Raw genomic sequence first — 26,025 nt, 5'->3', positions numbered from 1 at the left:
AGAGATGCTTGTAAAACAACAGAATCTGTTTCGACTCCCTCAAAGAGACATACCAGTGTTCCAAGGCGACCCACTCAAGTATAAGCCCTTCATCAGATCCTTTGAACAAGCCATTGACTCCAAGACAGAGAGCAGCAGTGATAAGTTGTACTACCTGGGACAGTACACCAGTGGTAAACCACAAGACCTGGTCAGAAGCTGTGAACACATGAGACCGGACCGGGGATACATAGAAGCCAGGAAGTTGCTGCAGGAGCACTATGGTAACGAGCTGAAGATAGCCACTGCATATATCGAAAAGGCTACCAAGTGGCCACAGATCAGATCGGAAGACGGAGAGGCATTGAACGCATATGTTCTCTTCCTCATAGGATGTCGCAACACCATGGAGGATGTTGAATTCATGGAAGAGATGGACAATCCTACGACTATGAGAATCGTCATCTCTAAGCTTCCTTACAGGATGAGAGAACAATGGAGAAGAACAGCCTTTGAGATAACGGAGAGACGGAAAAGTAGAGCCAGGTTTGCAGACTTAGTGAATTTCATAGACAAACAGGCTAAAATTGCTAGGGACCCATTGTTTGGAAACATCCAGGATGTCAGCCCGACCACCGATGGAAGAGTGAAAGCCAAGCCTGCTGAATCAAAGACTCTCAGGAAAGGTGGTTCCAGGGGAAGCAGCTTTGCAACTATCGTCACTCAGGCCGAGGAAGAAAGGCCCCAGAACTCATCTCCCAAAAAGAGCAGCACAGTGACGCCTGCTAATGCCTTTCAGAAGCCATGCTTATTCTGCCAGAAGAATCATACATTGGATTTCTGCAGCGACATCAAAGCACAGCCACATAAGGACAGAATCGAATTCCTGAAGTTCAACGGCCTATGTTTTGGATGTCTCTCTCAGGGGCACCTGAGTAGAAACTGTAAGCAAAGAACAACATGCAGAGAGTGCACTCGGAAACATCCCAGTCTGCTGCATATCCATAAAGAAGAACAAGTCTCTAAGAAGAGTGAAGAAAACAATACCGACGAGAAGGTTGTTTCAAGTGCTCTGGTGTCGCTAGAACCAGAGACTTGTGGACTCACTGGGGCCGGTGACAGTGACTGTATTCTTGCCATCGTACCAGTAAGGATCAAGTCTAAGAGGAGTGAGAAGGTTGTGGAGACTTACGCCTTCATGGATCCAGGTAGTTCAGCAACGTTCTGCACAGAATCACTCATGCGACAGCTGAACGTTAGAGGCAGAACAGAAATCCTATTACGCACCATGGGTCATGAGAAGTCAATGCAAAGTTATATCCTGTCAGACCTAGAAGTGTGTGGACTTGAAGAGAAGGACTTCATAGACCTGCCTAATGTTTTCACACAGAGGGAGATTCCTGTTAGAATAGGGAACCTAGCCCTGCAGAAGGATGTGGATAGATGGCCCTACCTAGAAAAGGTGCGTCTCCCATACATTGAAGCAGAAATTGGCCTATTAATTGGAACCAATGCCTACAAAACTATGGAGCCATGGCAGGTGATAAACAGCAAGGATGACGGACCCTACGCCGTCAGGACAGCCCTTGGATGGGTAATCAATGGACCGGTAAGGAGAGATGATGGCCACAAGTCGAACAAGGAGGAACGACAAAACGTCACAGTTAATCGCATCTCTATCGCAAGCATTGAAGAGCTGTTGATACAGCAGTTCAACGCAGACTTCTCAGAACGCAGCTGTGAGGAAAAGACAGAGATGTCACAAGAAGACCAGCAGTTCATGGGTTTGATGACAAGGTCTACACAGTTCATTGATGGCCACTATCACATTGGTTTGCCACTGAGAAGACAGACCGCGAAGATGCCGAACAATCGCTGCATAGCAGAGCAACGCGCCATCAGTCTAAAGAGAAAGCTGAACAAGAACCCCGACTTTCACGAAGACTACAAAGACTTCATGAGAAACATCATAGCGAAAGGCTATGCTGTAAAAGTGCCCGAAGAACAGTTGAACAGAGACGATGGAAGGGTCTGGTACATTCCTCATCATGGGGTGTATCACCCAAAGAAGAAAAAGATCCGTGTAGTGTTTGACTGCGCCGCCTCATTCAGAGGAACTTCATTGAATGACCAGCTGCTTCAAGGTCCTGATCTTACTAATACCCTCATTGGCGTCTTGACTAGGTTTAGACAAGAGCTCGTTGCCATGATGGCAGACATAGAATCAATGTTCTACCAAGTCAGAATCCCTGACGAAGATGCTGATCTTCTGCGTTTCCTTTGGTGGCCAGATGGCGACGTTAGTGAAGCGATGGTGGAATGTAGAATGGCCGTACACCTGTTTGGAGCCACATCATCTCCCAGCTGTGCAAGCTACGCTCTCAGAAAAACTGCAGAAGATGGCAAGGGCAAAGCACCATCCGAGGCTGTGGAGACAATCTTCAGAAACTTTTATGTCGATGACTGTCTGAAGTCTGTGTCAACAGAAGACGATGCCATCGCACTGTCAAGAGACCTTAGAACTCTGTGTTCGAATGGAGGATTCCATCTGACTAAGTGGATAAGCAACAGCAGAGCAGTTCTAGCTTCTATCCCAGAAAAGGAAAGAGCCACTGAAGTCAAAGATCTGGACCTGAGCCACGATGTCCTTCCTATCGAGAGAGCTCTTGGTGTACAATGGTGCATCGAGTCAGACACGTTCAACTTCAGGATAATGGTGAACGAAAGACCATCCACAAGACGAGGGACTCTCTCCGTGGTCAGTTCCATCTACGACCCTCTCGGATTCCTGGCACCACTCATTCTGCCGGTGAAGCTGATGCTACGAGAGCTGTGTAGAGACAAGAGAGGATGGGATGAAGATATCCCAGAAGGTCAAGCTCAGAGATGGCACAGATGGCTGACAGATTTGCAACAACTTTCTAGCTTCAACGTCAGTAGATGCATCAAGCCCGCGAGTTTTGGAGTTACAAAGACGGCTCAACTACATCATTTCTCGGACGCCAGTGAGGACGGCTATGGCACGGCTACCTACCTCTTGCTGACAAATCAACAGGGCCAGAAACATTGTGCCTTCCTCATGGGAAAATCCAGGGTGGCTCCGCTGAAGCAGGTCACCATCCCGAGACTGGAATTGACGGCAGCGGTTGTTGCAGTTAAAGTTGACCAGGTGATGCGTAAAGAGTTACAGCTCCCATTAGAAGAATCTGTCTTCTGGACGGATAGCACGACGGTGCTGAAGTATATAGAGAATGAGAAGATACGCTTCAAGACCTTCGTAGCAAACAGAATCTCATCCATTAGAGAAGCTACACAACCATCTCAATGGAGGTATGTAAACACCTCATTAAACCCAGCAGATCAAGCCTCACGGGGATTGAAGGCTGAAAACTTCATGAGGAGTGAAACTTGGATACAAGGCCCAAGTTATCTGCTGGAAACAGAGAGATCATGGCCAGAAAGACCAGATATGCCAAGTCAGATTACTGAAGACGACGTCGAAGTCAAGAGATCAGTCACAGTAAATTTCATAACTACGAAAGAGAACTTTGACACAGTGAACAAGCTTGTTAACCATTTCTCAGGATGGCACCAGTTGAGGAAAGCAGTTGCATGGTTTCTAAGGTTGAAAGAGTTGCTGCTACACCTGAGCGGTAAGAGAAAAGAGTACCGAGCCACTATCAGTCAGTCTGAAATTAACCCTGATAAGCAGAGAATGCTTCTACAGCAGTATATGCATCAGCACAAGACCACATTGAGCAAGAATTCATTGACCGTGGAGGATTTGGCCAAGGCTGAGAAGGAGATAGTTTGCTTCAGTCAAAGACAAAGATACCCAGAAGAAACCGAAGCTCTACAGCAAAATACTCCAATCAAGAAAGGTAGTCATATCTACAAGCTGGACCCTACACTGCAAGATGGAGTACTGAGGGTGGTAGGGAGACTAAACAAATCTGCTATGCCAGAGGAGGCCAAGCATCCTGCTATCTTTTCTAAGGACCTCCGGGTTGCTACTCTCATTCTTCAGCATATACACCAGAGTATTGGACACAGTGGGAGGAATCACGTGCTTGCGAAGCTAAGACAAAGATACTGGATTCCAGGAGCTAATTCCGTAATAAGAAAAATACTCTCCGAATGTATTGTTTGCAGACGGTTACACGCTAGAGCTGGGGAGCAGAAAATGGCAGACCTGCCTGAAGACCGTTTGTTACCAGACAAGCCCCCATTTACAAACGTAGGGGTGGACTATTTCGGGCCTTTCGAGGTAAAGCGAGGACGGAGCCTTGTCAAGAGATATGGTGTGCTTTTCACTTGTTTGACCATCAGAGCAGTTCATATTGAGGTGGCACACACGCTTGACACTGATTCCTGTATTAACGCCTTGCGGCGCTTTGTCTGTAGAAGAGGACAGGTGTCCATTATGCGTTCTGATAATGGCACTAATTTCATCGGAGCGGAGAGAGAACTACGGGAAGCTATTGAAGGTTGGAATCAGCTTAAAATACAGGAAGCCATGATGCAAACAGGAATTAAGTGGATCTTCAATCCTCCGGCTGCATCCCACCACGGAGGTGTCTGGGAAAGACAGATACGCACCGTAAGAAAACTACTCAGTTCTGTACTGAAGCAGCAAGCGCTGGACGACGAGGGACTCCAAACCGTTCTGTGCGAGGTCGAAGCCATCATTAATGACCGACCGATAACTAAGACATCAGATGATCCCAATGACCTCGAAGCCCTGACTCCGAACCACCTGTTGTTGTTGAAAACACAGCCAGCCATGCCCCCGGGAGTCTTCAAAAAGGAAGATCTGTATGCCCGTCGGAAGTGGAGGCAAGTTCAGTATATGTCAGACCTCTTCTGGACCAGATGGACAAGAGAATACTTACCTCTGCTACAGGAGCGTCAAAAATGGTCCAAAATAAAGAGGAACTTCATCGTCGGAGACATTGTCTTAATTGTGGATGATTCAGCCTCTAGAAATTCTTGGTTGATGGGAAAAATAATTAAGACCATGCCAGACTCCAGAGGCGTCGTTCATCGCGTCTGTTTGCAAACCAAGACCAGTACCCTGGAGAGACCGATCACAAAGCTCTGCCTGCTACAAGAAGCAGCGTGAAAAGCTCCTGAACGAAAGAAAAAAGTGGACACTTGTATTGTAAATATGTTGAACTCATTAGTTTATGACTCTTAATGTTTGAGTAATTGATATGCTTCATGTGCCTAGTCAATTAGGGGCCGGAATGTAAGAGCCATAAAAGCTTAAGAAAATACTTTAAAATAGTGGCTAAATGGCATAATACAGTTAATTTACCTGAACGACTTATTGTATTAAGAAACCCCCTATTTTCTTGCTCCAGTAGTATAGTCCGACACCCCCTTCATTCTTGCCACAATGGAACAGTCCCTAAGCCACACATGGGTGCAGCCATCTTACAGTTTTAAACTGCACGTGGTGAAAGAGGCAGAAGCTGTGAGGTTTGGAGCAGTACAGTTTTTGACCGTGTTCGTTTATACGTGTTTGCTTTGTAATTCTGTTTGTTAAGTGTTATAGTAAACCATTTAAAAGACAAAGCTACGTTTGGGAACGTTTTATTTCGACACGCGTCTACTCGATGTTAAAAGCCCCACAGCCCAGTGGCCTGCCTGTTTGGAAACTAAGAAGTGCCACTACATTAATTGTTGGATCTAAATCCTGGAATTCCCCACCTAATATCATTGTAGAAGTACCATGAGCACAAGGACTATAGTGAGTCAAGGGGAAGGCCCACTGCCACCTTCTCACAGCAACTAGAGATGGGCAATAAATGCACTTCCCAAGAATAAATATAAAACACAAATATAAAACAAAATATGTTCTTTCATCAATTAGTACACTTTCCACCTCAAACACCCAAACCAAAAAGCTTGTGTTGCAGTAATCACACATTACCTTCCAGATTAAAATAGCCTCCTTTACCAAACACTTTAGTTCCCCAATTATTTTTGAATATCGTGTTGTCAGTGTTTGAACAAATGTAGGTCAACGGCAATGAGTTAGAACCGTGATGCACGATGGGGTGCGAAACTCAGAAGTGTGCAGGTGGACAAAGCTTAATTTTGTGGCAACCTTAGAGTGCTTGGCAGTAAAGGATGAATTATGTTAGAAAGTTGTAAAACCATAACATTGAGTTGGAAGAAGATCAGTGTAACCTATAAACAAGATTGTGCTATGGAGTACAGTGAGTTTTGTGAAAATCAGACCTCCACACTGTATTCTCTCTCTTTTTGATGAATTTTGTCTAAGATTATCTAAACCTATTCCACACACAGAAATATGTTCACTAACAGACAGGGGAGCCTTTCATCCTATGAGTATAGGCTGGATTTAAATCCAGGTCCCTGAGGTGTAAGCCTGTTGTCTAATCCAGTATGTCACTCAACCTCATTTCTTTTATAAATTCTTACCGTGTTCCATTATATTCAGCTTTTGTATCAAATATGACCAAGCCACAATTTTACCCCCAATTGAGGTTACTTTGGAACTGGATGGACCCTTTTAATTAAGAACATCATGACCAGAAGAACAAATCATTTCCATGCATTTAAGCCAACGTTTTCACGTCTTGATTCTATGGCATGGCCTATGCATAGGAGCATCTGTGTCTCTGCACTTGTCGCTAACATAAATTTTATGTTAAGATGGTTTCATTCCTTGTGTATTGGGGTGGGGAGCACTGATCACTGTTCGACTCTATGTTTGTGCAGTATGTATTTATGGTGCAATCCCTGGTGGTTTAGCAGTGCAGTATGTATTTGGCATTCCTAACAATCTAACTTGGAGAATGCATCTCGTTTTTCGTAGTTGTGTTAGGTTATAAATCTACAGGGTGTGAGTGCCTGTGTTTGGATCCCTGATGATGTGGAGGTGGATATCCACACGTATTCCCTTGTTTTGTGAATGTGGAGGGAGGGAGAAGAGTTGGCTAAGTAGGAGAGATGTCTGTGTAACCTGGAGGTCTGGATGCCAGGCTGTGGGATTGTGATCAGTTGACTTCACCTTCACAAGTACCCAAATTTTACCAGCTCCACCCTTCAATACATTCTTCTCCATTTTAAACTATAATTATATCTCTGTTGCAGTGGAATTTCTTCCATTTTCAAAAATATCAAGAACAGCTCGGAAAATGATCCCTCTTTTCAAATTAGGTGAAAAACAACCAACCAGTTTGTCATTAAATATTTATAACATTTTTAACATTACACACACCAGTTAAAGTTCTATATATCATCAGTGTGGTTCTTGTACACATCCTTGAATAGGATTCTCTTCATTCACAAAACAATACCAACAAAGACAACAATATAATGAATCTATGAAGTACATCAGGATGAATTTCTTGATAGGATTAGGTTCTGTTTCTAGGCACTGTCTACACACATTTGCCGTCTCTGTTCTCTGTGCACCTTGTCTGTCATCTTGCAGCCGCTCCTGATTATCCCTTCATAGTGACTGCTCTACTGCCAAGTGACACATGAAAGATGGGAGTCATTCTCCTTTCACTGTGAGGAGCTCTCTTCTCTGTGGTGTAGATGATTCTTTCAGCAAACAAGAACAGCAACAATTTGCTTCAGGCTCTCGAAGCTAGGTGTGTCTAGTGTACAATATGAGTTTCTAGAAATTGAGGAAGCCTCGTCTTCAGATCTACTTAATATATCTTCTTCCAGCTTTGACATATTAAAAACAGCTTTCCATAATCTAAAAGCATGTTTTGAAAGTGCATTTGGAATACAATAACTCTCCAATGATAATCTGTGAACATATTTATCATAAATAATTTATAAATTCAATACAATAGTAGTCATTCTGTGTAAGGCGGCTCTTGTGCTATCTTGAAAGGGCACAATGCATAGTCCAGCCCTGCCTGGAATAATGTAATTTTTGGGGGTAGGGGAATAGTGGATGGGTCAGGGCTCCATTTCAGTCTAGCCTTTATTGACTGACTTTTATCCCTGACGTATAGGGAGATTCCTGGGGTCTACAAATGCACTCCTGCTGCTGCTCCAAGCAATCTAATGGGTCCGGGACAGGCAGCCCTGACAGGATCATTAACGATTTGTTCCAGATTGTGAATGTGGGGCACACAGGCAGAACAAAAGAAATGTCAAATGTGTGCAGGTGATGCGTGTTCATGGCATCGTAGAATGATAGTGTGTTACCATCATAGTCGAGGAGGACACCAAGTCTCCGCAGCTGATGGCTAGCATCCACTGACATCTCTTTGCCACTGTGCCTGACAGCAAAGTTGTTATTGCAGCGGGAGAATACCCAAGAAGATGAATTCTTTCCATTCCACTCATTCTTTGGGACTGATTTATAGGAAATGCCAATGGAATACCTGGAGGTAAAGAAACAGAATGAAAAATCATGTAGCCTTTTTTTAAACAATTAGACTTCAATTTGCAATAGTTTCATCTTTCTGCACAGAGAAGGTGTAAAAGAATTGGTTAGAAACTTGAATGAGGCCATCTTATAGTGGAACATCAAAGGAATTGCATAGAACCTTTAGTACGTTGAAATCACTCTGTGTGATATTAGTAACAGACAGGTTATTGCTTTGTATGAAATTCCTCTCACCAAGTTGTCCTATGTATTGGATCTTTAGGAGGCTGAAAGGTCAGCCCCTGTTATTGTGTTTTGTATTTTGAAACTTTTGGTTAGAGGCATTGACTGCTTATTTTAATGGCAGACATGGGAATTTCCACACAAGTTAAATTATTCATTATCAAAATTTTGCAATGTGATTCAACCCCTGAACGTTGTAAGGGAAGATATTGGTACACTTACTGGTGTCGTTACCATTAGTTCTCGAGCTCCCTATTTTCCTAATGGGTTTTTTCTTGTCTTTCTCCTACATATTGCTAATGCATGTGCCACTATTCTCTATCAGCTATTTTTTTTCAAATGGCAGTTTGAGTTACCCCTGATCAGTTGTGAACTTCAAAAAAAAATCACGCAGCCAATTCCTCCTTTTGTCATAATTTTGCAATGAGCCCCTGCAACAAAAAAATTGTGGCTGTTTTATTTCACATCTGGTCATGTTCTACACATTGTCCTATGTATTGGATCTTTAGGAGGCTGAAAGGTCAGCCCCTGTTATTGTGTTTTGTATTTTGAAACTTTTGGTTAGAGGTATCTGGGTTGGTAGACACATAAAAGCAAATACATTAAGGATACTTAAGATGCAGGTGGATGTTAAAATAGAGTTGGAGTGATAGAGGAATGAGTCCTTTGTCCTTGACTTGTCTTGCGTTACATTGATTTGGCATGTGATAGGTTGATTGAAAGTGTAGACAATTTGGCTGGGAATTTCCTCAGACCTGCTCCTCCTCCGTCACCATAATTTTGCAAGAAGTGTGGTAGAAACCCTGTTTATGTACTGAAATGGGGTTTCTGCTGCACTTCCCGTGAAATTACGGCAGCAGAGTGGGAGCAGCCCTGAGGAAAATCATGGAACTTTCGTGCAACAATGGGCAGAACTTTTAACTTTGGGGGCATAAAATGGGGCAGTAGCAAACGGTGCCTGCTGTACACCCTGCCTGATTTACCTTTCTGTTGAAGTCAATGCAGTACTTATTACCCATATCTAGTTGCCCTGAGAAGGTGAAGATGGGCTGTCTTCTTGAACCAATTGTGTTACAACGGAGTGGCTTGCTAATCCACTTCAGAAGGCATTAAGAGTCAACCACATAGTGTGGGACTGGAGTCATAGGTAGGTCAAACCAGGTAAGGGTGGCAGGTTTCCTTCCCTGAAGAACATTTTTGAACCAGTTGGGTTTTCATGACAATCTGGCAGCTTTCATAGTCATTGTCTTATGCTATTTCACAAATGACCAGATTTAATGAATTCAAATCCACAACTTGCCTGGTCGAATTGCTAATCCACTATAACCACTACACTACCATGCCCCAAGTGTGCTAATCTATCCTCCTGTAATGTTCAGTTGGAAGGAGGTGCCCATCATAAAATAGTCACGTTAGTTTCCTGCATGAATCACGAATCAGAATCCGAATGAAACCTGTCAGACTCGATCAAATTAGTTAGTGGATTTGTAGCTTGCCTCACCGGACTGTAAACTCAAACACTATCTGTCGCTGTGAAGGATAGGCCTGTTACCTGCTGTCTCTTTGGGAGTACTCACCTCTTGTTGTTTGAAGTTTAGAGCAGTTGTTTGCAGTTTAGAGCATTCATTTTAAGAAAGCATTTTAGTATTATTGGTACTTGTTTAAAATTATAGTATGTGCTTTGGTGGGTTTCCTGGTTTATATTGAATAACTATTATGTACTCCTCCCAGTCTCAAGCTCCAATGTGCAGCACCTGAAGCATGTGCTTTTCAAAACCCAAATGCATTAAGTTTGCACAAGTGGGGACAAAAAACCTCACCTCTGTTGATCCTCCCTACAACCCACAAGATATTGAAAGTGCCCTTTTACCATGAATCAGAAAATCAGGAGAAATGGATATTATTTTAAAGTATCAATGTCAAGACCGCTTTCAAAAATCAAAAAATACAATGAGGTTTTCTATTGCTTTGTCTTATTTTGTCAATGTTTTCCTTTTGAATATTCTTTAGATAGTGCTGCTCATTTTACAGGAGTGCTAGCTTGGAAGAGTTATTGAAATAGATTTTCTGACCAGTGTGTTAATGCAAGCATTCACCAATTATTTTAAAAAAGTTTAGCACTAGTGTTTTCAAAAAAATACCAGTCGCAAAATCTAGACTACTGTGTCTGACTGTGATCGACATAGACGGGTGATGTTCAATTATCCCTAGATCTATAACTATAGCTCCATTAACGATGGTAGATGGTTAATTCCTCCGTCTTGGTGATGTCCTCAACTTTCCCTGTTTAAACAGTTTTATTTAGATTGACAGAAGGAAAAAAGAATATTAATCAAAAGAAGCTCCCTTAATGGCTCTGTGGATAAGTGCATTGTATAATGTGATAGAGCCACACAGGTCAGGAATTTAATGTAATAAAAACAGAAAATGCTGGAAATACTCAGCCGGTCAGGCAGCATCTGTGGAGAGAGAAACAGTTAACGTTTCAGGTCGATGACCCTTCGTCAGAACTGGAAAAAGTTGGAGGTGGAACAGGTTTTTAAGCAAGTGTAGGCCAGGGAGAGGGGGGAGGGGAGGAAAGAACAAAAGGGAAAGTCTGTGATAGGATGGAAGGCAGGAAAGATTAAGAGACAAAAGGGATGATGGTGCAAGGCAAAAGGAGATGGTAATGGGACAAGTTAAGAAATGAAAGATGACTCTAGGTGAAGTGTAAATGGCAATGGCAGAATGGTCGACAGCTGCCATGTGAGAGAGAAAAAAAATGAAAAAAAAGCTAGGGGCAGAAGTTATGGTCTGAAATTGTTGAACTTGATGTTGAGTCCAGAAGGCTGTAAAATGCCTAATCGAAAGATGAGGTGCTGTTCCTCGAGCTTTCATTGAGCTTCATTGGAACAGTGTAAGAGGCCGAGGACAGAGAGGTCAGAGTGGGAGTGGAGCGGAGAATTAAAGTGACAGGCGACCGGAAGCTCGGGGTCACCCTTATCGACTGAATGGAGGTGTTCTGCAAAGTGGTCACCCAATCGGCGTTTGGTCTCCCCAGTGTAGAGGAGACCGCATCGTGAGCAGCGAATACAGTATACTAAATTGCAAGAAGTACAAATAAATAGCTGTTTCACCTGGAAGGACTGTTTGGGGCCCTGGACAGTGGGAAGGGAGGAGGTAAAAGGGCATGTGTTGCATCTCCTGCGCTTGCACGTGAAGGTGCCGGGCGAAGGGGAAGGGGTGTTGGGGGTGATAGAGGAGTGGACCAGGGTGTCGTGGAGGGAGCGGTCCCTTCGGAATGCTGAAAGGGGAGGTGAGGGGAAGATGTGTTTGGTGGTGGGATCACGTTGGAGGTGGCGGAAATGGCGGAGGATGATCCGTTGAATGTGGAGGCTGGTGGGGTGAAAGGTGAGGACAAGGGGAACCGTATCGTGGTTCTGGGAGGGAGGGGAAGGGGTGAGAGCAGAAGTGCGGGAAATAGAATGGACACGGTCAAGGGCCATGTCAACCATGGTAGAGGGGAATCCTCGGTTAAGGAAAAAGGAAGACATGTCGGAAGCACTAGTATGGAAGGTGGCATCATCCGAGCAGATGCGGCGGAGACGGAGAAACTGGGAGAATGGAATAGAGTCCTTCCAGGAAGCGGATTGGGAGGAAGTGTCGTCCAGGTAGCTGTGGGAGTCAGTGGGCTTATAGTGAATGTTTGTCAATAGCCTATCCTCAGAGATGGAGACAGAAGTCAAGGAAGGGAAGGGAAGAGTCAGAGATGGACCAAAGAAGGTGGGGGAAGGGTGAAAATTGGAAGGAAAGTGAATGAAATTTTCTAGTTCAGGGTGAGAGCAGGAAACGGCACCGATACAGTCATAAATATACCGGAAAAAGAGGTGAGGGGGGAGACATGAGTAGGACTGGAACAAAGAATGTTCCACATATCCCACGAAAAGGTAGGCATAGCTAGGACCCATGCAGGTTTCCATAGCAACACCTTTATTTTGGAGGAAATGAGTGGAGTCAAAGGAGAAGTTGTTCAATGTGAGAACAAGTTTAGCCAGGCGGAGGAGGGTGGTGGTGGATGGGGACTGGTTGGGCCTCTGTTCAAGGAAGAAGTGGAGCGTCCTCAGGCCGTCCTGGTGGGGGATGGAGGTGTAGAAGGATTGGACATCCATAGTGAAAAGGAGACGGTTGGGGCCAGGAAACTGGAAACTGTTAAAGTGGCGGAGGACGTCGGAAGAGTTGCGGATGTAGGTGGGAAAAGACTAGACAAGGGGAGAAAAAATAGAGACAAGATAGGAAGAGATAAATTCCGTTGGGCAAGAACAGGCTGAAATGATGGGTCTACCAGGGCAGTCCTATTTGTGGATCTTGGGAAGGAGGTAGAAGCAGCCTGTGCGGGATTGGGGAACTATGAGGTTGGCAGCCGTGGAGGGAAGATCTCCAGAGGAGATGAGGTCAGTGACAGTCTTGGAAATGATGGCTTGATGTTCGGTAGTGGGGTCATGGTCCAGGCGGAGGTAGGAGGAGGTGTCCGAGAGTGGGCTGAGTTAGTTAATCTCATCCAGCTTGCAGGGACATTGAAACTGGCCTCGGCCACGTTGGGCTAGCTTGTGATTGCTCGTGGAAAACCTTTCGATAAAAGTACATGGGTGAGGACAGGGTAATTATTTGTTGTGATGCATCCGTGACATTCTCTGTTCAGGTTGATGTGAAGAATTGGCATTTGGTTAAGGTACTGGAGGGCTGCTTAACATCCACAAAACCATACTGCAGTACGGGTTGCTACCTTGAGAAGAAAACTGACAAGGGATCTGAGGTGGGAGCAGAGTACATCAAAAATTTAAAATCAGCATTCATTTTAACTCTTTGATTAATAAAAGAAGTACAGGTGGTGATGTTTGCTGTTAATCATTCAAAACTCCGTACCACGTGCATCCTCCCAGTAGAACCTCCCAGTAATGGCAGCCACTGTCGATGAATACGTTCCCCATTGCCCCGTAGCTCCCTTGGCTGCTAAACCGTTCGGGGGTGTGGCTTTTCTTCATGGAATTTTCATCCCGTTCCATAGCCAGGCCATCGTTGGACAGCTTCAACTTCTTGTGAGCAGTTTTGGGGTCCAGTTTGAATGGTTGACCTGGATAACACACAGAGAGAACAAAAAAGTAAAATTAAACGGTTGTCATTTACACTGTGTTCCCTTTCAACTAACATTATTTTGAGCTTGACTGTTCTTTGGTATCAATTAAAGGTCTGCGCTAATGATATTTCTTGAAGTGATATAACTGTGAAGCAGACAGTAGGATGACTGATTGGCAACCCTACCTTCAGGCACAATAGCAGCTAGATTTTCCAAATGATTACATTTAAGTAGTTCTACAGAAAGGGATTGATTTCCTTCATGTTATTCCTTTCTTATTTAATTTTTATCTTTAACTCCCACCCCTTAAAGAATTGCTGATGGAATGCAGGGGTGGGCCAGTCTTTCTGTGTACACCAAAGGAATGTACACAAGGGGCCAACATTTGCGATCGGAGGCTTCCCGCGGGCGGACGTCTCCGACCTGCAAAATGCCTACGAATTTACCTGGTGGCCCGGGAAGAATGGTGGCTTACACTCCTGGGTCTCTCCAGGTACGCGCGGGCAGAGCCCCATGTATCCCAGGGGCGCCTACGGCCGGCCCAACCAATGGAAGGGAAGTCTCCATTCATATTTTTGACAGGTCCGTACATACAGAACTGTCAAAAGTATGAATGGAATCACCTAAAAAAACACACCAACACATTAAATACATTTTTAAAAAACATTACATATTTAAAATGAATTAAAATGCCATTTAATTAAATATTTTAAACAAAAATTTAATGTTTTGAAATTTTTTTTTATGGGGCTAAAAATAAACTTACCTTTTTGAAGAGTATTTTAAATTTATAAATGATTATCAAATTTCATTTTTCTATTTTTTAAAACTCTTATGCTGGTAAAAGCAAGCCTTATGCCTGTTTTTACCAGGCGTAAGAATTTGACAGGCTTTCAGCGGGCGGAAGTTGTGCAAAAAGCGCAACTCTCCACCCGCAGAGGTACTTTTCTTGGGTAGGCGGATGATCTGTCGATAATTGTTGACAGAGCGCAAGTGCTGGGTTTCACATGCCTGAAACCAGCACTTGCGCGGCCCCTACGGGTGCGTAAGCACCTCGTATGCACCTGTGGGGGTCGGAAAATCCGGCCCAAGGTCTTTAAGAATTCCTTTCATAAATCACCAGATTTTACAGTTAATTTACTCTGAGATAAGCCACTTTGCTCTTGAAGTTGGATTTGGTTTGATTTGATTTAATCAAATTAAAAGATAAACTGGGATGAATCTACAGCTGTCTTATCCAATTTTATGGTTAAGTATCTCATGATGAACTTTTCTTACAATGTTGAGTCTGGTGCAATAAGCAACATAAGGAAGCATGCCATCAACTTCAATTTAAATGAGCTGGGCAGGTCAGTCAACTTTTAACCAGCTAATCCAATGGCCTGGGTACTAACAGGGGCAGGTTACGTAGGTATGAGGGGCAGAGTTTCAGACGTGAAACCCACAAGTCTGGGTTACGCAGCATGCTGTGAAGTTTTAACTCCGTAGCTTGGATCTTTTGTACTTGCCAGGTTCTCTGCCCCGAAGTCAGCCTGATTGACAGGCTTGACTTCCAGTCGGGTGGAGTGGACTCCAGAGCAGATGGTAGGACCAGGTAGATCTGATCCCTGACCCCAGGGGTCTTTGTATGGGGGTGTAGCTTGGGGGACTGTGGGGGGGGGGGGGGGGGAGCGGGGAGCACTTCTGCTCCTCCTGGCCCACAAGCAGTGCTGTAAAGGCACTTGCCTTCTCCCCAAAGCTCTCCTTGCCTCCCTTCAGTTGTTGGGTTTCCCAAGGCCTGGAAAACTCAGCCAGCCACTGTTAATCTTGCAAAGCAGGTTAAATCAGAGGTTGCCAGCCTCATTAAAATAGTTAATTTTCCAACTGCATCCTGGGAGCGGGTTGGCTCCCCACCCCTTGTCACACCTCTGATAAACCCGAGGTTGTGGTCAGGTTTCAGATTTTAACATTTTTAACATCTGACCCGACCCCGACACACACGCTTTTGGGGATAAAACTCACCCCAATGTCTCTAAGTTAACCCAACCTATTACTTCCTGACTTTGGTGATAAAGTTAATCTATTAATTAATATCCTGAGTGACATTCTCTCTATAGGTAAAATCAGTTGATTAATGATACCCTTTTGTTTGTGTTATTTGTTCTCGGGGTGTGAATGATACTGACAAGGCAACATTTATTGTCCATCTCTGGCTGCTCCAAGAAGGTGGTGGGCCCTTTCCTTGAACTGCTGCAGTCTTTGTGGTGATTGTTCTCATGATGGTGGAGTGGTGAATATTAAGTTCAACCGGCAAAGCGGGCTGCTTTCTCTCAGATGTTGTTGAGCTTAGAGTGTTGTTATGGCTGCACACATCCAGGAAAGTGGTGAGTATTCCATCGCACTTCTGACTTGAGCCTTGTAGATGGGAGAGAAGCTCTGAGGGGTCAAGAGATGAGCCATTCATCCAAGATTACCCAGCCTCTGTCCTGCTCGTCTAGCTATGGTGTTGATGTGGCTGGTTCAGTTAAGCTTCTCTTTACTAGTAACCCCTACCCAGGATGTAGATGACGGACTCTGTGATGGTGGTGCTGTTGCCAGTCAGGAGGAGGTTGTTGGGCCTTTTCTTGTTGAAGATGGTCATTGCCTGGCATTTATGTGGTGCAAATATTACCAGCCACTTGTCAGCCCAAGCCTGAATATTGTCCAGGTCCTGCTGTAGGCCAGCATGGGCTGCGTTTATTATCTGAGGAGTTGTGAATGGAGCTGAACACTATAAAATCAACTGGTGTTGACCCAGCAGCTGTACCTATTGCTGGATTTTTAATATAGTGTTGGCACGAGTAACAACCCAGACTCCAGCGGGAGGCTAGCGCCCCCACCAGCACAGACGCACACTTCAATAGATGGTTTTTCTTGGTCATACTATTAACTTGTGTCTCTTGAGTTACAGCTTTCCTTCCTGTGTGAGTAAAGTTAGCTTATTGTTGAGTCCTGCTACATTCCCACTTTCTTTCTTAATCAGTCTGGGTAGAATCAATCCTTGAATGAACACACACTGCACAATTCAGTCTCAGAAGCAGTACCAGCATTGATCTCTCTCTCTCCTCCTAAATGACATCCCTAAAGGCCTTTGCCACTTTCAACAGTAATCCTGTGTCCAGATTCCTCCTTTCTTTTTTGCATGTTAGCACAAGGACAGCTTTTACAAAGTAAAGTAAGTGGAGCTGATGGAAAAGATTCTCATGAAAATAGGGATAAGGTATGTAATGTGATACAAACAACTGTCAATGGGTATGACATGTTCTAAACTTGCTACCAATGCCAGGCTATGGAGTACACAATGTGGTAGATCAAAGACACAGGATTACTGTTGAAAGTGGCAAAGGCCTTTAGGGATGCCAGACTATGGGGTATACCATATGTAACATCAACGAACTGTCAATAACGGTTCATTTATTATGCCATGTGGCACACCATATGCTGTTAATGCCAGACTGTAGGCTGTCTTGTAGTTGACCCAGAGTCGTGCCTATTGCTGCATTTTTAATAGTGTTGACACCAGCAGAAACCCAGACTCCAGCGCTAGTGGGAAAATATAAATGAAGCTACTGTTCCCACAAGCACAGAGACACAATTCAGCAGATGGTTTTTCTCTGTCATACTGGTTTCAAAAGCAACACTCACAACATAGAATGGTGGCTGTTGGATGCCACTTTTTCAAATCATGGTGAGTATAGCTCTCAACCCACCTGCACAAACCCCCAACAATGTTGCATTTACATTGCTGGTAGATAGAGACTATACCCAATATTGGAAAAAAAACAGCAGCCAGCAAGTTGAAGTCATGATTGCAATTTTAAACAGTTGCATATGTGCAATTTTGACTGCAGTTGGCTCTCTTTTGAGAAAGCTGCTGTCAAATCCATCTTGTGATATAAACAAGACAGAATACAGGCAGCCTCCACATTTTTGGCATTCAATCCATAGCAACAGTTCCTCAATATGAGCATGCTTTAACAATATTAAGAAGTGAGATTCTTTAACATAATACATCAATATTGGAAGGGATTCAGTGACTCTAATCATTCAGCCTATGATGCCTCAGCTACACAGCAAAGCTCTTGTCAACTACCTTGATCATTGGTATTCTTCATGAGATTAACCTGCCAAGATATCTGATCATTTGATGTCTGGCTTGATATTTTGTTACTCCGTCAGCTCCAGATAGACGTGTTCTTGATTCAAATCAGAATTCTGATTCAGGCATACCATTTCAATGGACCAAATCCCATTTACTCTCATTTTACTGAATTCCTGACTTATACATTATGCTGGGACAGGGGAAATAATTTTAGAAAAGCTGTGCTCCTTGCATTATATATAAATATTTCCCTCCCCAATTTTTTGGGGTGAAGACAGAACTGATACTTATAGAGCATCTTTCACAACCTCAGGACATCCCAAAGCACCTTGCAGGCAATGAAGCGGATTTTGAAATGTAATCACTGTTGTAATGCAGGAAAACACCTGTAGCTAATATGCACACAGCAAGGTCTCACAAAGAGCAATGAGATATGTTAGATCCATGATTCTGAGAGTATGATGTTTTTCAATAACTACACGGATGCTGTAACTTAACAATCAACAGGTGTTTACTGGAGTAGGGTAGTCTCAAGACTGGGAGTACAGAGGCATGCTCAAGGCTTATATACAGGTGTGGTCACTGCCGGTACTACATACAGTAGCTGTAAAAGTAGTTCTCTCTGAAAGGTACATACACTACAATTCCTCCCCTTTTAGATTAGCAGTACCCATAATATTCAAATAACAATTAACCCTTTAACATGCACATTAAACAACAATAGTCCATTTATAGATTCAGTCTTTGGGGCGGCTTCCTGATCCTTTCTGGATAGCGCCTTTCCTGAGGTTCTTGTTCTTGGTGCGGAGGCGATTCTGGCCCCTTTTCGTCGGTTGGTTCATCAGTTTCCACTGCTACTGTTTCTGAAGTAGATGCTACCGGTATGTTGGGTTCATCCCCAGGTACGCGAGACATGGGGTTGACTCGTTCCTGTGACGATAAGATCTGATCGACGTGGCGTCTCACAATGTTCTCCCCGACATCCACTGTGTACATTAATGGCCCCTGCATTGTGCATATCGTTCCGGGTTGCCATTTCTCTATTCGGTAGTCACGGGCCAAGACTGGTTGTCCTACATTGAAGCTCCTTGTTGGCTTCTCATTGATGTGCTGGAATTGTTTATCCTCAACATTTCTTCGCACATTTGGTCTGAGCAAATCCAGACGAGATCTCAACCTTCGGTTAAAGAACATCATGGCCGGGGTCTGGTTGGTAACTGCATGTGTCGCATTTTTGTAGGCTAACAGGAAATTGTCCACCTTATGCTGTAGTGGAATTTCATCATCGCACATGGCCTTTATCGCCTTTTTAAAGGTTTGTACGAACCTCTCAGCCAATCCATTTGTGGCTGGATGATACGGGGCGGATGTGTAATGCCTTACCCCATTCCTTCTCATAAATTTCCGAAACTCTTCGGACACAAACTGTGGTCCATTATCAGAGCAAATCTGCTCTGGCAAGCCGTTCCTGGCAAATATGGTCCGTAGGACTGCAATCGTTTTCTCTGTAGTGGTTGAGGACATTTTTATCACCTCAGGCCATTTTGAGTGAGCATCCACTGCTATTAAGAACATTGAGTCCATGAATGGACCAGCAAAATCAATATGCACCCGTTACCATGGAGAGGAGGGCCACTCCCATGGGTGTAGAGGGGCATGTGGTGGTGCATTTTGGACCTTCTGGCATCCTGAGCAGCTCTTGGTTAGGTCCTCGATTTGTTGATCGATCCCCGGCCACCACACATAAGCCCTAGCAAGGCTTTTCATTTTCGCCCCTCCCAGATGACCTTCATGAAGCTCATTTAGCACTCTCTCCCTTAACTTGGGTGGAATCACCACTCGGGATCCACACATCACTGTCCCCTGGCATACTGACAGCTGTTCTCTTCTGGATGAGAATGCTGGCAACAGTGAGTCGCCATGTGTTGGCCACCCCCTCACCGTCAAATCATATACCCGAGACAGTGTCGGATCATTGCGGGTCTCCTTCTCTATATCCGCGTTAGTTACTGGCAATCGTTCAATTATTGACGAATAAAATATCTCGATAGGGTCCACTGCTGGTGCTTCCTCCACAGTAGGCAGGCGTGATAGCCCATCAGCGTTTCCATGCTGTTTCGTGCCTTTATATTCTATTTCGTATTGCTTCGCCCCTAGAAAAAGGGACCATCTTTGTAACCGTTGTGCAGTCATCACCGGAACGCCCTTCTTTGGATTAAAGATGGAGACAAGTGGTTGGTCAGTCAGTCAGCCAGGTGAACTTCTAGCCATGCAGATAGTAGTTGAATTTTTTTACTCCCTATACTAGGCTGAGGGCCTCCCTGTCAATCTGGGCATAGTTGCGCTCGGCTGAGGTTAGTGGCCGAGACGCAAAGGCTACTGGCCTCTCCAACCCGTCTGGGAATTTGTGCGACAGCACCGCTCCAATACCATAGGGTGATGCATCACATGCCAAATGAATTGGTAGTGCTGGGTTGAAATGGGCCAACACCTCTTTTGATGTGATCAATTCTTTGCACTTCTGGAAAGCTCATTTACGTTCGTCATTCCACTTCCATGGTACCCCCATTTGCAGTAGGGTGTTCAGTGGGTGTAGTACTGTAGACAAATTTGGTAAGAACTTATGATAGTAGTTCACCAGCCCGAGGAACGACCTCAATTGTGACACATTTTCCGGTGCTGGAGCCTTGACTACTGCCTCAATCTTTTCAGGGGACTTATGTAACCCCTCTTCATCAATAACGTGGCCACAATACGAGATCTACTTCTGGAAAAACTCGCACTTGTGGTGATTAGCTCGTAGCCCATATTCCTTTAATCTAGTGAGCACCTTCTCCAGGTTGGCGAGGTGATCACTGTCATTTTCGCCCGTGACCAGGATGTCGTCCAAATAACACTGGGTCCCTGGAATCCCTTGCAGGACTTGATCCATCGCCCTTTGCCAAATAGCCGGAGCCGATGCTACCCCGAACACCAGCCGGTTGTATTGGTAGAGACCTTTATGAGTGTTGATCGTGAGGTATTGTTTCGAGGCTTCTTCTACCTCCATTTGCAAGTATGCCTGGGCTAGATCAATTTTGGTGAAGCGTTTACCTCCAGATAGCGAGGCGAAAAAACCCTCAATTCGTGGAAGCGGATATTGTACCGTGTGAAGGACTGGGTTCACTGTCACCTTAAAATCCCCACAGATGTGGACCTTCTTTGGTTCCCCAGGCGTATTACTCAACAACCTCTTCATTACAGGAACGATGGGTGTAGCCCACTCGCTCCAGTCTGCTTCGACGGCTGGTCAGATCGCATAAGGCACTGGTCTGGCCTTAAGAAACTTTGGGCTTGCATTTTCCTCTATTTTAATCATTGCTGTTATGCCTTTTAGTGTTCCGAGTCCCTCCTGGAACACTTCTTTTGCGTCAGTTAGCATTTTTGACAGTCGTCCAGGTGTGACGTCGTCATCCTTTTGGCTTCAACCTTCAGTGCCTGTATGGAGTGCCAATCTAATTGTATCTTCCGGATCCATTCACGTCCTAGTAGTGGTGGTACTCCATCTGGCAATACATATAGGTCCATTTTAGGTATTTCCTGGCCTTTGTATATCACTTTCACCCTTATTTTTCCTTTGGGGTAGACTTTTTGCCCCGTGTACATCTTCAAGAGAATCTCTGTAGCTTTCAAGGGTATGTGTGAAAATAGCCGCTTGTAGTCTCTTTGGTTTATGACTGTTAGGGCTGATCCTGTGTCCAATTCCATTTTCACTTGGACTCCGTCTATCTTGAGTGTGACCCAGATAGTCTGATGATCCTCCATTTTGGTGACCTTATGTAGTTTCAGACAACCCAGCTCCTTGCTTCCGGAGTCTGTGTCACTTTTCTGTTCGTCTGAACTACTGTCCATCACCTTATGTACCTTTTTGTACTTCTCCTGTGGAGATTTCTTGCTGTTGGTTTTCTTCCCTGACCTGCAGACTCTTGCTATGTGTCCTGCTTTTCCACACTGTCTGCACACTTGGTCCTTGAACCAACAATCCTTCTGGTCGTGTGTTGTTCTGCCGGTACTACAGTATACAGGAGCTGTAAAAGTAGTTCTCTCTTAAAGGTACATACACTACAAGATACACGACCAGATAATCGGTTTTAGTGTTGCCAGTTCAGTGCTAAGTTTTTGTCAGGACATCAGTGGAACTTCCCTGCTCTTCTGCAAATACTGCCAATGATCTTTTACATCCACTGTAAGGGTAGACAGGGTCTCGGTTTGTTGACTTATCTGAAAAATGGCACTGCTGACAGTGTCACAGTCCCTCAGTATTGCACTGAACACTTGTGGAACCATCGGTGTCTGCCTTGGCTCAGTAGCACGGAGTGCCTTCCAGTCCAAGCAGCCTTTCATTTGTTACCCCACACATTGAGTGTCACCAGCTTATTTGAATATGAAGAGCATCACAGCTGAAACAGTTTCACTTAACTCAAAGTCCACGCAAGTTGGAGATTGGTCAGAAGTAGGAATCCAGCCTGATTTTTACTCTCTCTAACTGAGTAGACACTGCACTGTCCTGACTGAGATCATTCAACTCAGCACAGACCAAGGATTGAACCTGTCACCTTCCTGGACTTAAAACCAAAATATTGGGTTTTATTTTAGATGGAGTTGCTGAATGAATGTTTAAACAGGCTGTTGGGCTTCTTGGACAGCCAAGGAGTTCAAAGCACTGTCCAGTGTAACACTTAGCCATACAGATCAAAAGGTTTGATCCTCATTTAGAGCTGTATTATTTCATCTCCGTTGTGGCAACAGTTAGGATGCTGCAATTGGCCTCCATAGCCCTGGCTGAGGAGTAAAATCAGCCTTGATTCCTGCTCTTGATCTTTATCAAGTGACTCTCTCAGGAATGTGTGATATGTGGACATCAGGTGATTACAGAATTAGTTTTGACTAGGACGCCTCAAGGTCGAACAGCTGGCGAATACTCGCACATAAAGAATAGGACAAGTTACCAGTGACTGCTAATCTGTGGAATTGTCCCTCTGTGAGAGCTGACTTCAAGAAAAGAGAGGAAGGAGAAAGTAGAAATTTCACTCCATTTCTATTTTTGAGTATTTTTGCTTTAAACTACAGGGAAGATGAACCAATGTCAGTAGAGATGGTTCAGAAGTGCTTCAAGTGATGTGCCATTTCAACTGAGCGTATGAATCCATATCCCTCGCACTGCTGGGCTCAGCTACTTCTCCATTATGTTTTATGTATTGTTGGCCTGTAAATCCACTCTCTCATTGCAGAAGGTCCAGGACCAGAACCTTAAAGTCACAACTGCAACTTGAAAGCTACTGTACATGTGAAAGCTTGTAAATGCATTGTTGTTCCCCTATTGCTCTCTGAAAGAGCTGGTGCAGACTCGATGGGCCAAATAGCCTCCTTCTGTGCTGTACTATTCTATCATTCTATCCTCTGAAATTTGACACAATATATATTCTGACACTAATACAACAGCTCCAGAATATAAACGTCAAGCCTTCAATGAATACATTGGAGTTAGTGTGAAGGAGACTTTTAACAGAAATAGACATTAAAAACTAATAAAAGTTCTTTAGAACACATTTATTTAGAACTCTCTTCAGTTGCATATGGGTTAGTGCATTAACATATCATTCCTTTGTGAGCAATTGTAATACAATCATTAATCTATTCAAAATAAATTTGATAATTACATTTAAACAGCACACAAAGGAATATAACTCAGACATGGTAACTAGTGCACTACCAGAGGAAATTAAATCTTTTTTTTATTATAATGCCACAACACATCATTATACATTCCATTCAGAGTATACATGGTACAGAGCGATAACAAGTAAGCCTTACAAAGTGGCTTTTGCAAGGCTCTGGAGGCTGATTCACAGCCCAATCCTAGCTCAATTATCATCCACACAGAAACTTTCTAGCAGAGATCACTGAATAGCTAACAGGAGGAGAAACCATAAGTATTTCTCCCCTCTCTAACTAAGGGGCTCTTAGGCCAATTTTAGCACTCCTACTACCAGTCTAGCTGAGATTAGCTAACTGAGAACAAAGTGTAAATGCTTCAGTTTAGTGGTGTCTTTATTGTTCTTAACAAAACCCAACTATTGCTTATGTTAACTAAGAGGATGACATCAACCCAAGCATGTCCCATTGCTAACTAAGAGTTTGAGATCAGAGTAAGATTTACCCATTTGTTAATGAAAAGGATGATGCCAGCCAATGATTGTGATCTGGTGTTAACAGCATGGCCAGAAATCATAAGGGAGTACTTACTATTGGTCTTCAGTCTGGCCGGTTCACTGATGCGACTGCCAGCCTGGTTGATTGCCTTCACGATGAAAATATATCTGGTTCCAGTCTGCAGTCCGTGCACTGTGTAATGGTTTTGCTTGATGTTGGGAACAATCATCCAACTATCAACGGAGTTGTACAAACCTGTAATGGGAAGAGTTATGGCGGAGTAAGGTGAGGAGCACAAAATAGAAATTATTAGAACATTGAGCTTTTTAAAAATAAAAAAAAATCTTCATAGAGACTAAGTGGATTTGCATTTACCTGTTACCGGTAAACAATGACTCTGGACAAAGAAGGCATTGAAACATATATGCAATGACATGCCGCTGTTAGAATCACACCAGTGGACTTGGGGAGGGACGACAGAAGACTCGGCTGCACCCCGAACAACAACTTGGACCATTGGTGCACGAGACAGAAACCCGGGAGATCTAGGTTCCTCCCCAAATTATAATTTCCCCTGTGGACGAACCACCCAACTCTTGTCCTCCCACTGGAATTTTGTGGCCAAGATTATTATGCGAACGAACAGATTTTATGTGGGGTTGCTCACGATAAGTTGGATGATTTGCCATTTTATAAGGACCTGCGTGTTATGCCGTGTAATGCACAATTAATTATTCTGCAGATAGTTGAAGCGGTGTCCTTTTTAAGGCACCAAGTCAAATTGTTGTTAAATAAAGTTGAGTGAATTTGAAGTTTAATTGATATTCAGGCTGCAGATCTGAACCCTGACTGTTGTTTTTAAAGTGTGAATTGGTAAAGTTAATTCTGACTTTAGATATTCTGACTGATATTCTCTGTTCCTGGATATTCTTTTTGTAAAAGTGTCACACAGAAATTTGAGCTTGACATTTGAAAAAATGGACAAGCGTGACAGACAGAAAATGCATGCTAGATGTACCATTTTATTATATTATGATAATGAGAGTTGTAACCTCATTATGTACTTCAGCTAATTTAGGCAGACATTTTGGTGCCATGCCGAGGGAGTACTGCAATGTTCGAAGCACCAATCAAATGAAACTTTTTTTTTCGTTTTTTTCCCCTCTTCTAGTAAAAGCGTTGACTCTAGCTAGGCTGCAGTCCCATGGACACTACCAGCCCTGCCCCAAGTGTCCATTATTCTTGCATAAACCTAAACAGTGAGTGCTGGTTTGCTATTCAACCAATGAAGCCATCAAAGTTGGGGGTATTCCTGTCCTAATTCAACACCCGCAGTTATGCAGTTTCTAGTAAGGGACTCACTAGATAAGTGAACAGGAGCGGGAAGCCTGGCAGATTTCCCCCAACCCAGGTGTACGGAGGCCAATTGCAGCATCCCAATTGCTGCCCTAGATAACATCAACTAATTCAGCACAGTATGCAAATCAAACCTGGAACCTTGTGGTCTGCGTGGTTTAGTTGTACACTAGGTATGCTTTCACCCACTAGGCCATCGGGGGACTCCTGGCAAGAGGCTTTAGTCATTCAGTTCAATCAGCAAGTAATTACTTTGTTCAGCTCACACAGGCAGTGATTAATCGTCTTATTATTCTGTTGGATCAATCAGTAAATGACTGCACGATCGATCGAGTCTGTTGGGGACTGTGGGTGGGGGGGGGGGGGGGCTTAAATTTGTTTATCAACTCCAGCTGCATGAGCAGTCAGTCAGTCAGTCCTTGATAGGTTTGTTGATCAGTTTGGTTAATCAAAATCTATTATTAAAATAATTCAGAAATTATGAAAAATGAATCACTTTATTGAAGTAATTTAGTGATTTCTTGCTTTCAATTAATTCAATAACTATTAAGAGCCAGCCAGTAATCTGGATGGAGCACGTGGTGTCCACTGGCAAGCTCGAGACCTTCCGTGACCGGTGGGGAGGGACTGGAATGCATCATCACCCCCAGGAATAAA

The 26,025-nt window shown here is 43.9% G+C and overlaps 1 protein-coding gene across 1 annotated transcript in view; it reads right to left on the bottom strand.

The window, feature by feature from the left end:
• Nucleotides 1-7,189: 7,189 nt before the first annotated feature.
• Nucleotides 7,190-26,025, bottom strand: part of LOC147125122 (putative E3 ubiquitin-protein ligase MID2) — a 72,555-nt gene continuing 53,719 nt past the window's right edge. The window contains exons 6-8 of the mRNA XM_085997685.1: nt 24,106-24,267; nt 13,490-13,697; nt 7,190-8,360 (exon numbers count right to left, since the gene is read on the bottom strand). Of these exons, the coding sequence (XP_085853811.1) occupies nt 7,955-8,360; nt 13,490-13,697; nt 24,106-24,267 (776 nt within the window). The 3' untranslated portion in view covers nt 7,190-7,954. The remainder of the gene's footprint in view (nt 8,361-13,489; nt 13,698-24,105; nt 24,268-26,025) is intronic.

The sequence above is a fragment of the Somniosus microcephalus genome, chromosome 1, assembly GCF_052327205.1.
Source record: "Somniosus microcephalus isolate GS21.2 chromosome 1, FLI_Smic_1.0, whole genome shotgun sequence".
NCBI classification, from domain to species: Eukaryota; Metazoa; Chordata; class Chondrichthyes; order Squaliformes; family Somniosidae; genus Somniosus; species Somniosus microcephalus.
Note: the sequence above shows the minus strand (reverse complement) of the source record. Positions and strands in the feature narration are given on the sequence as shown.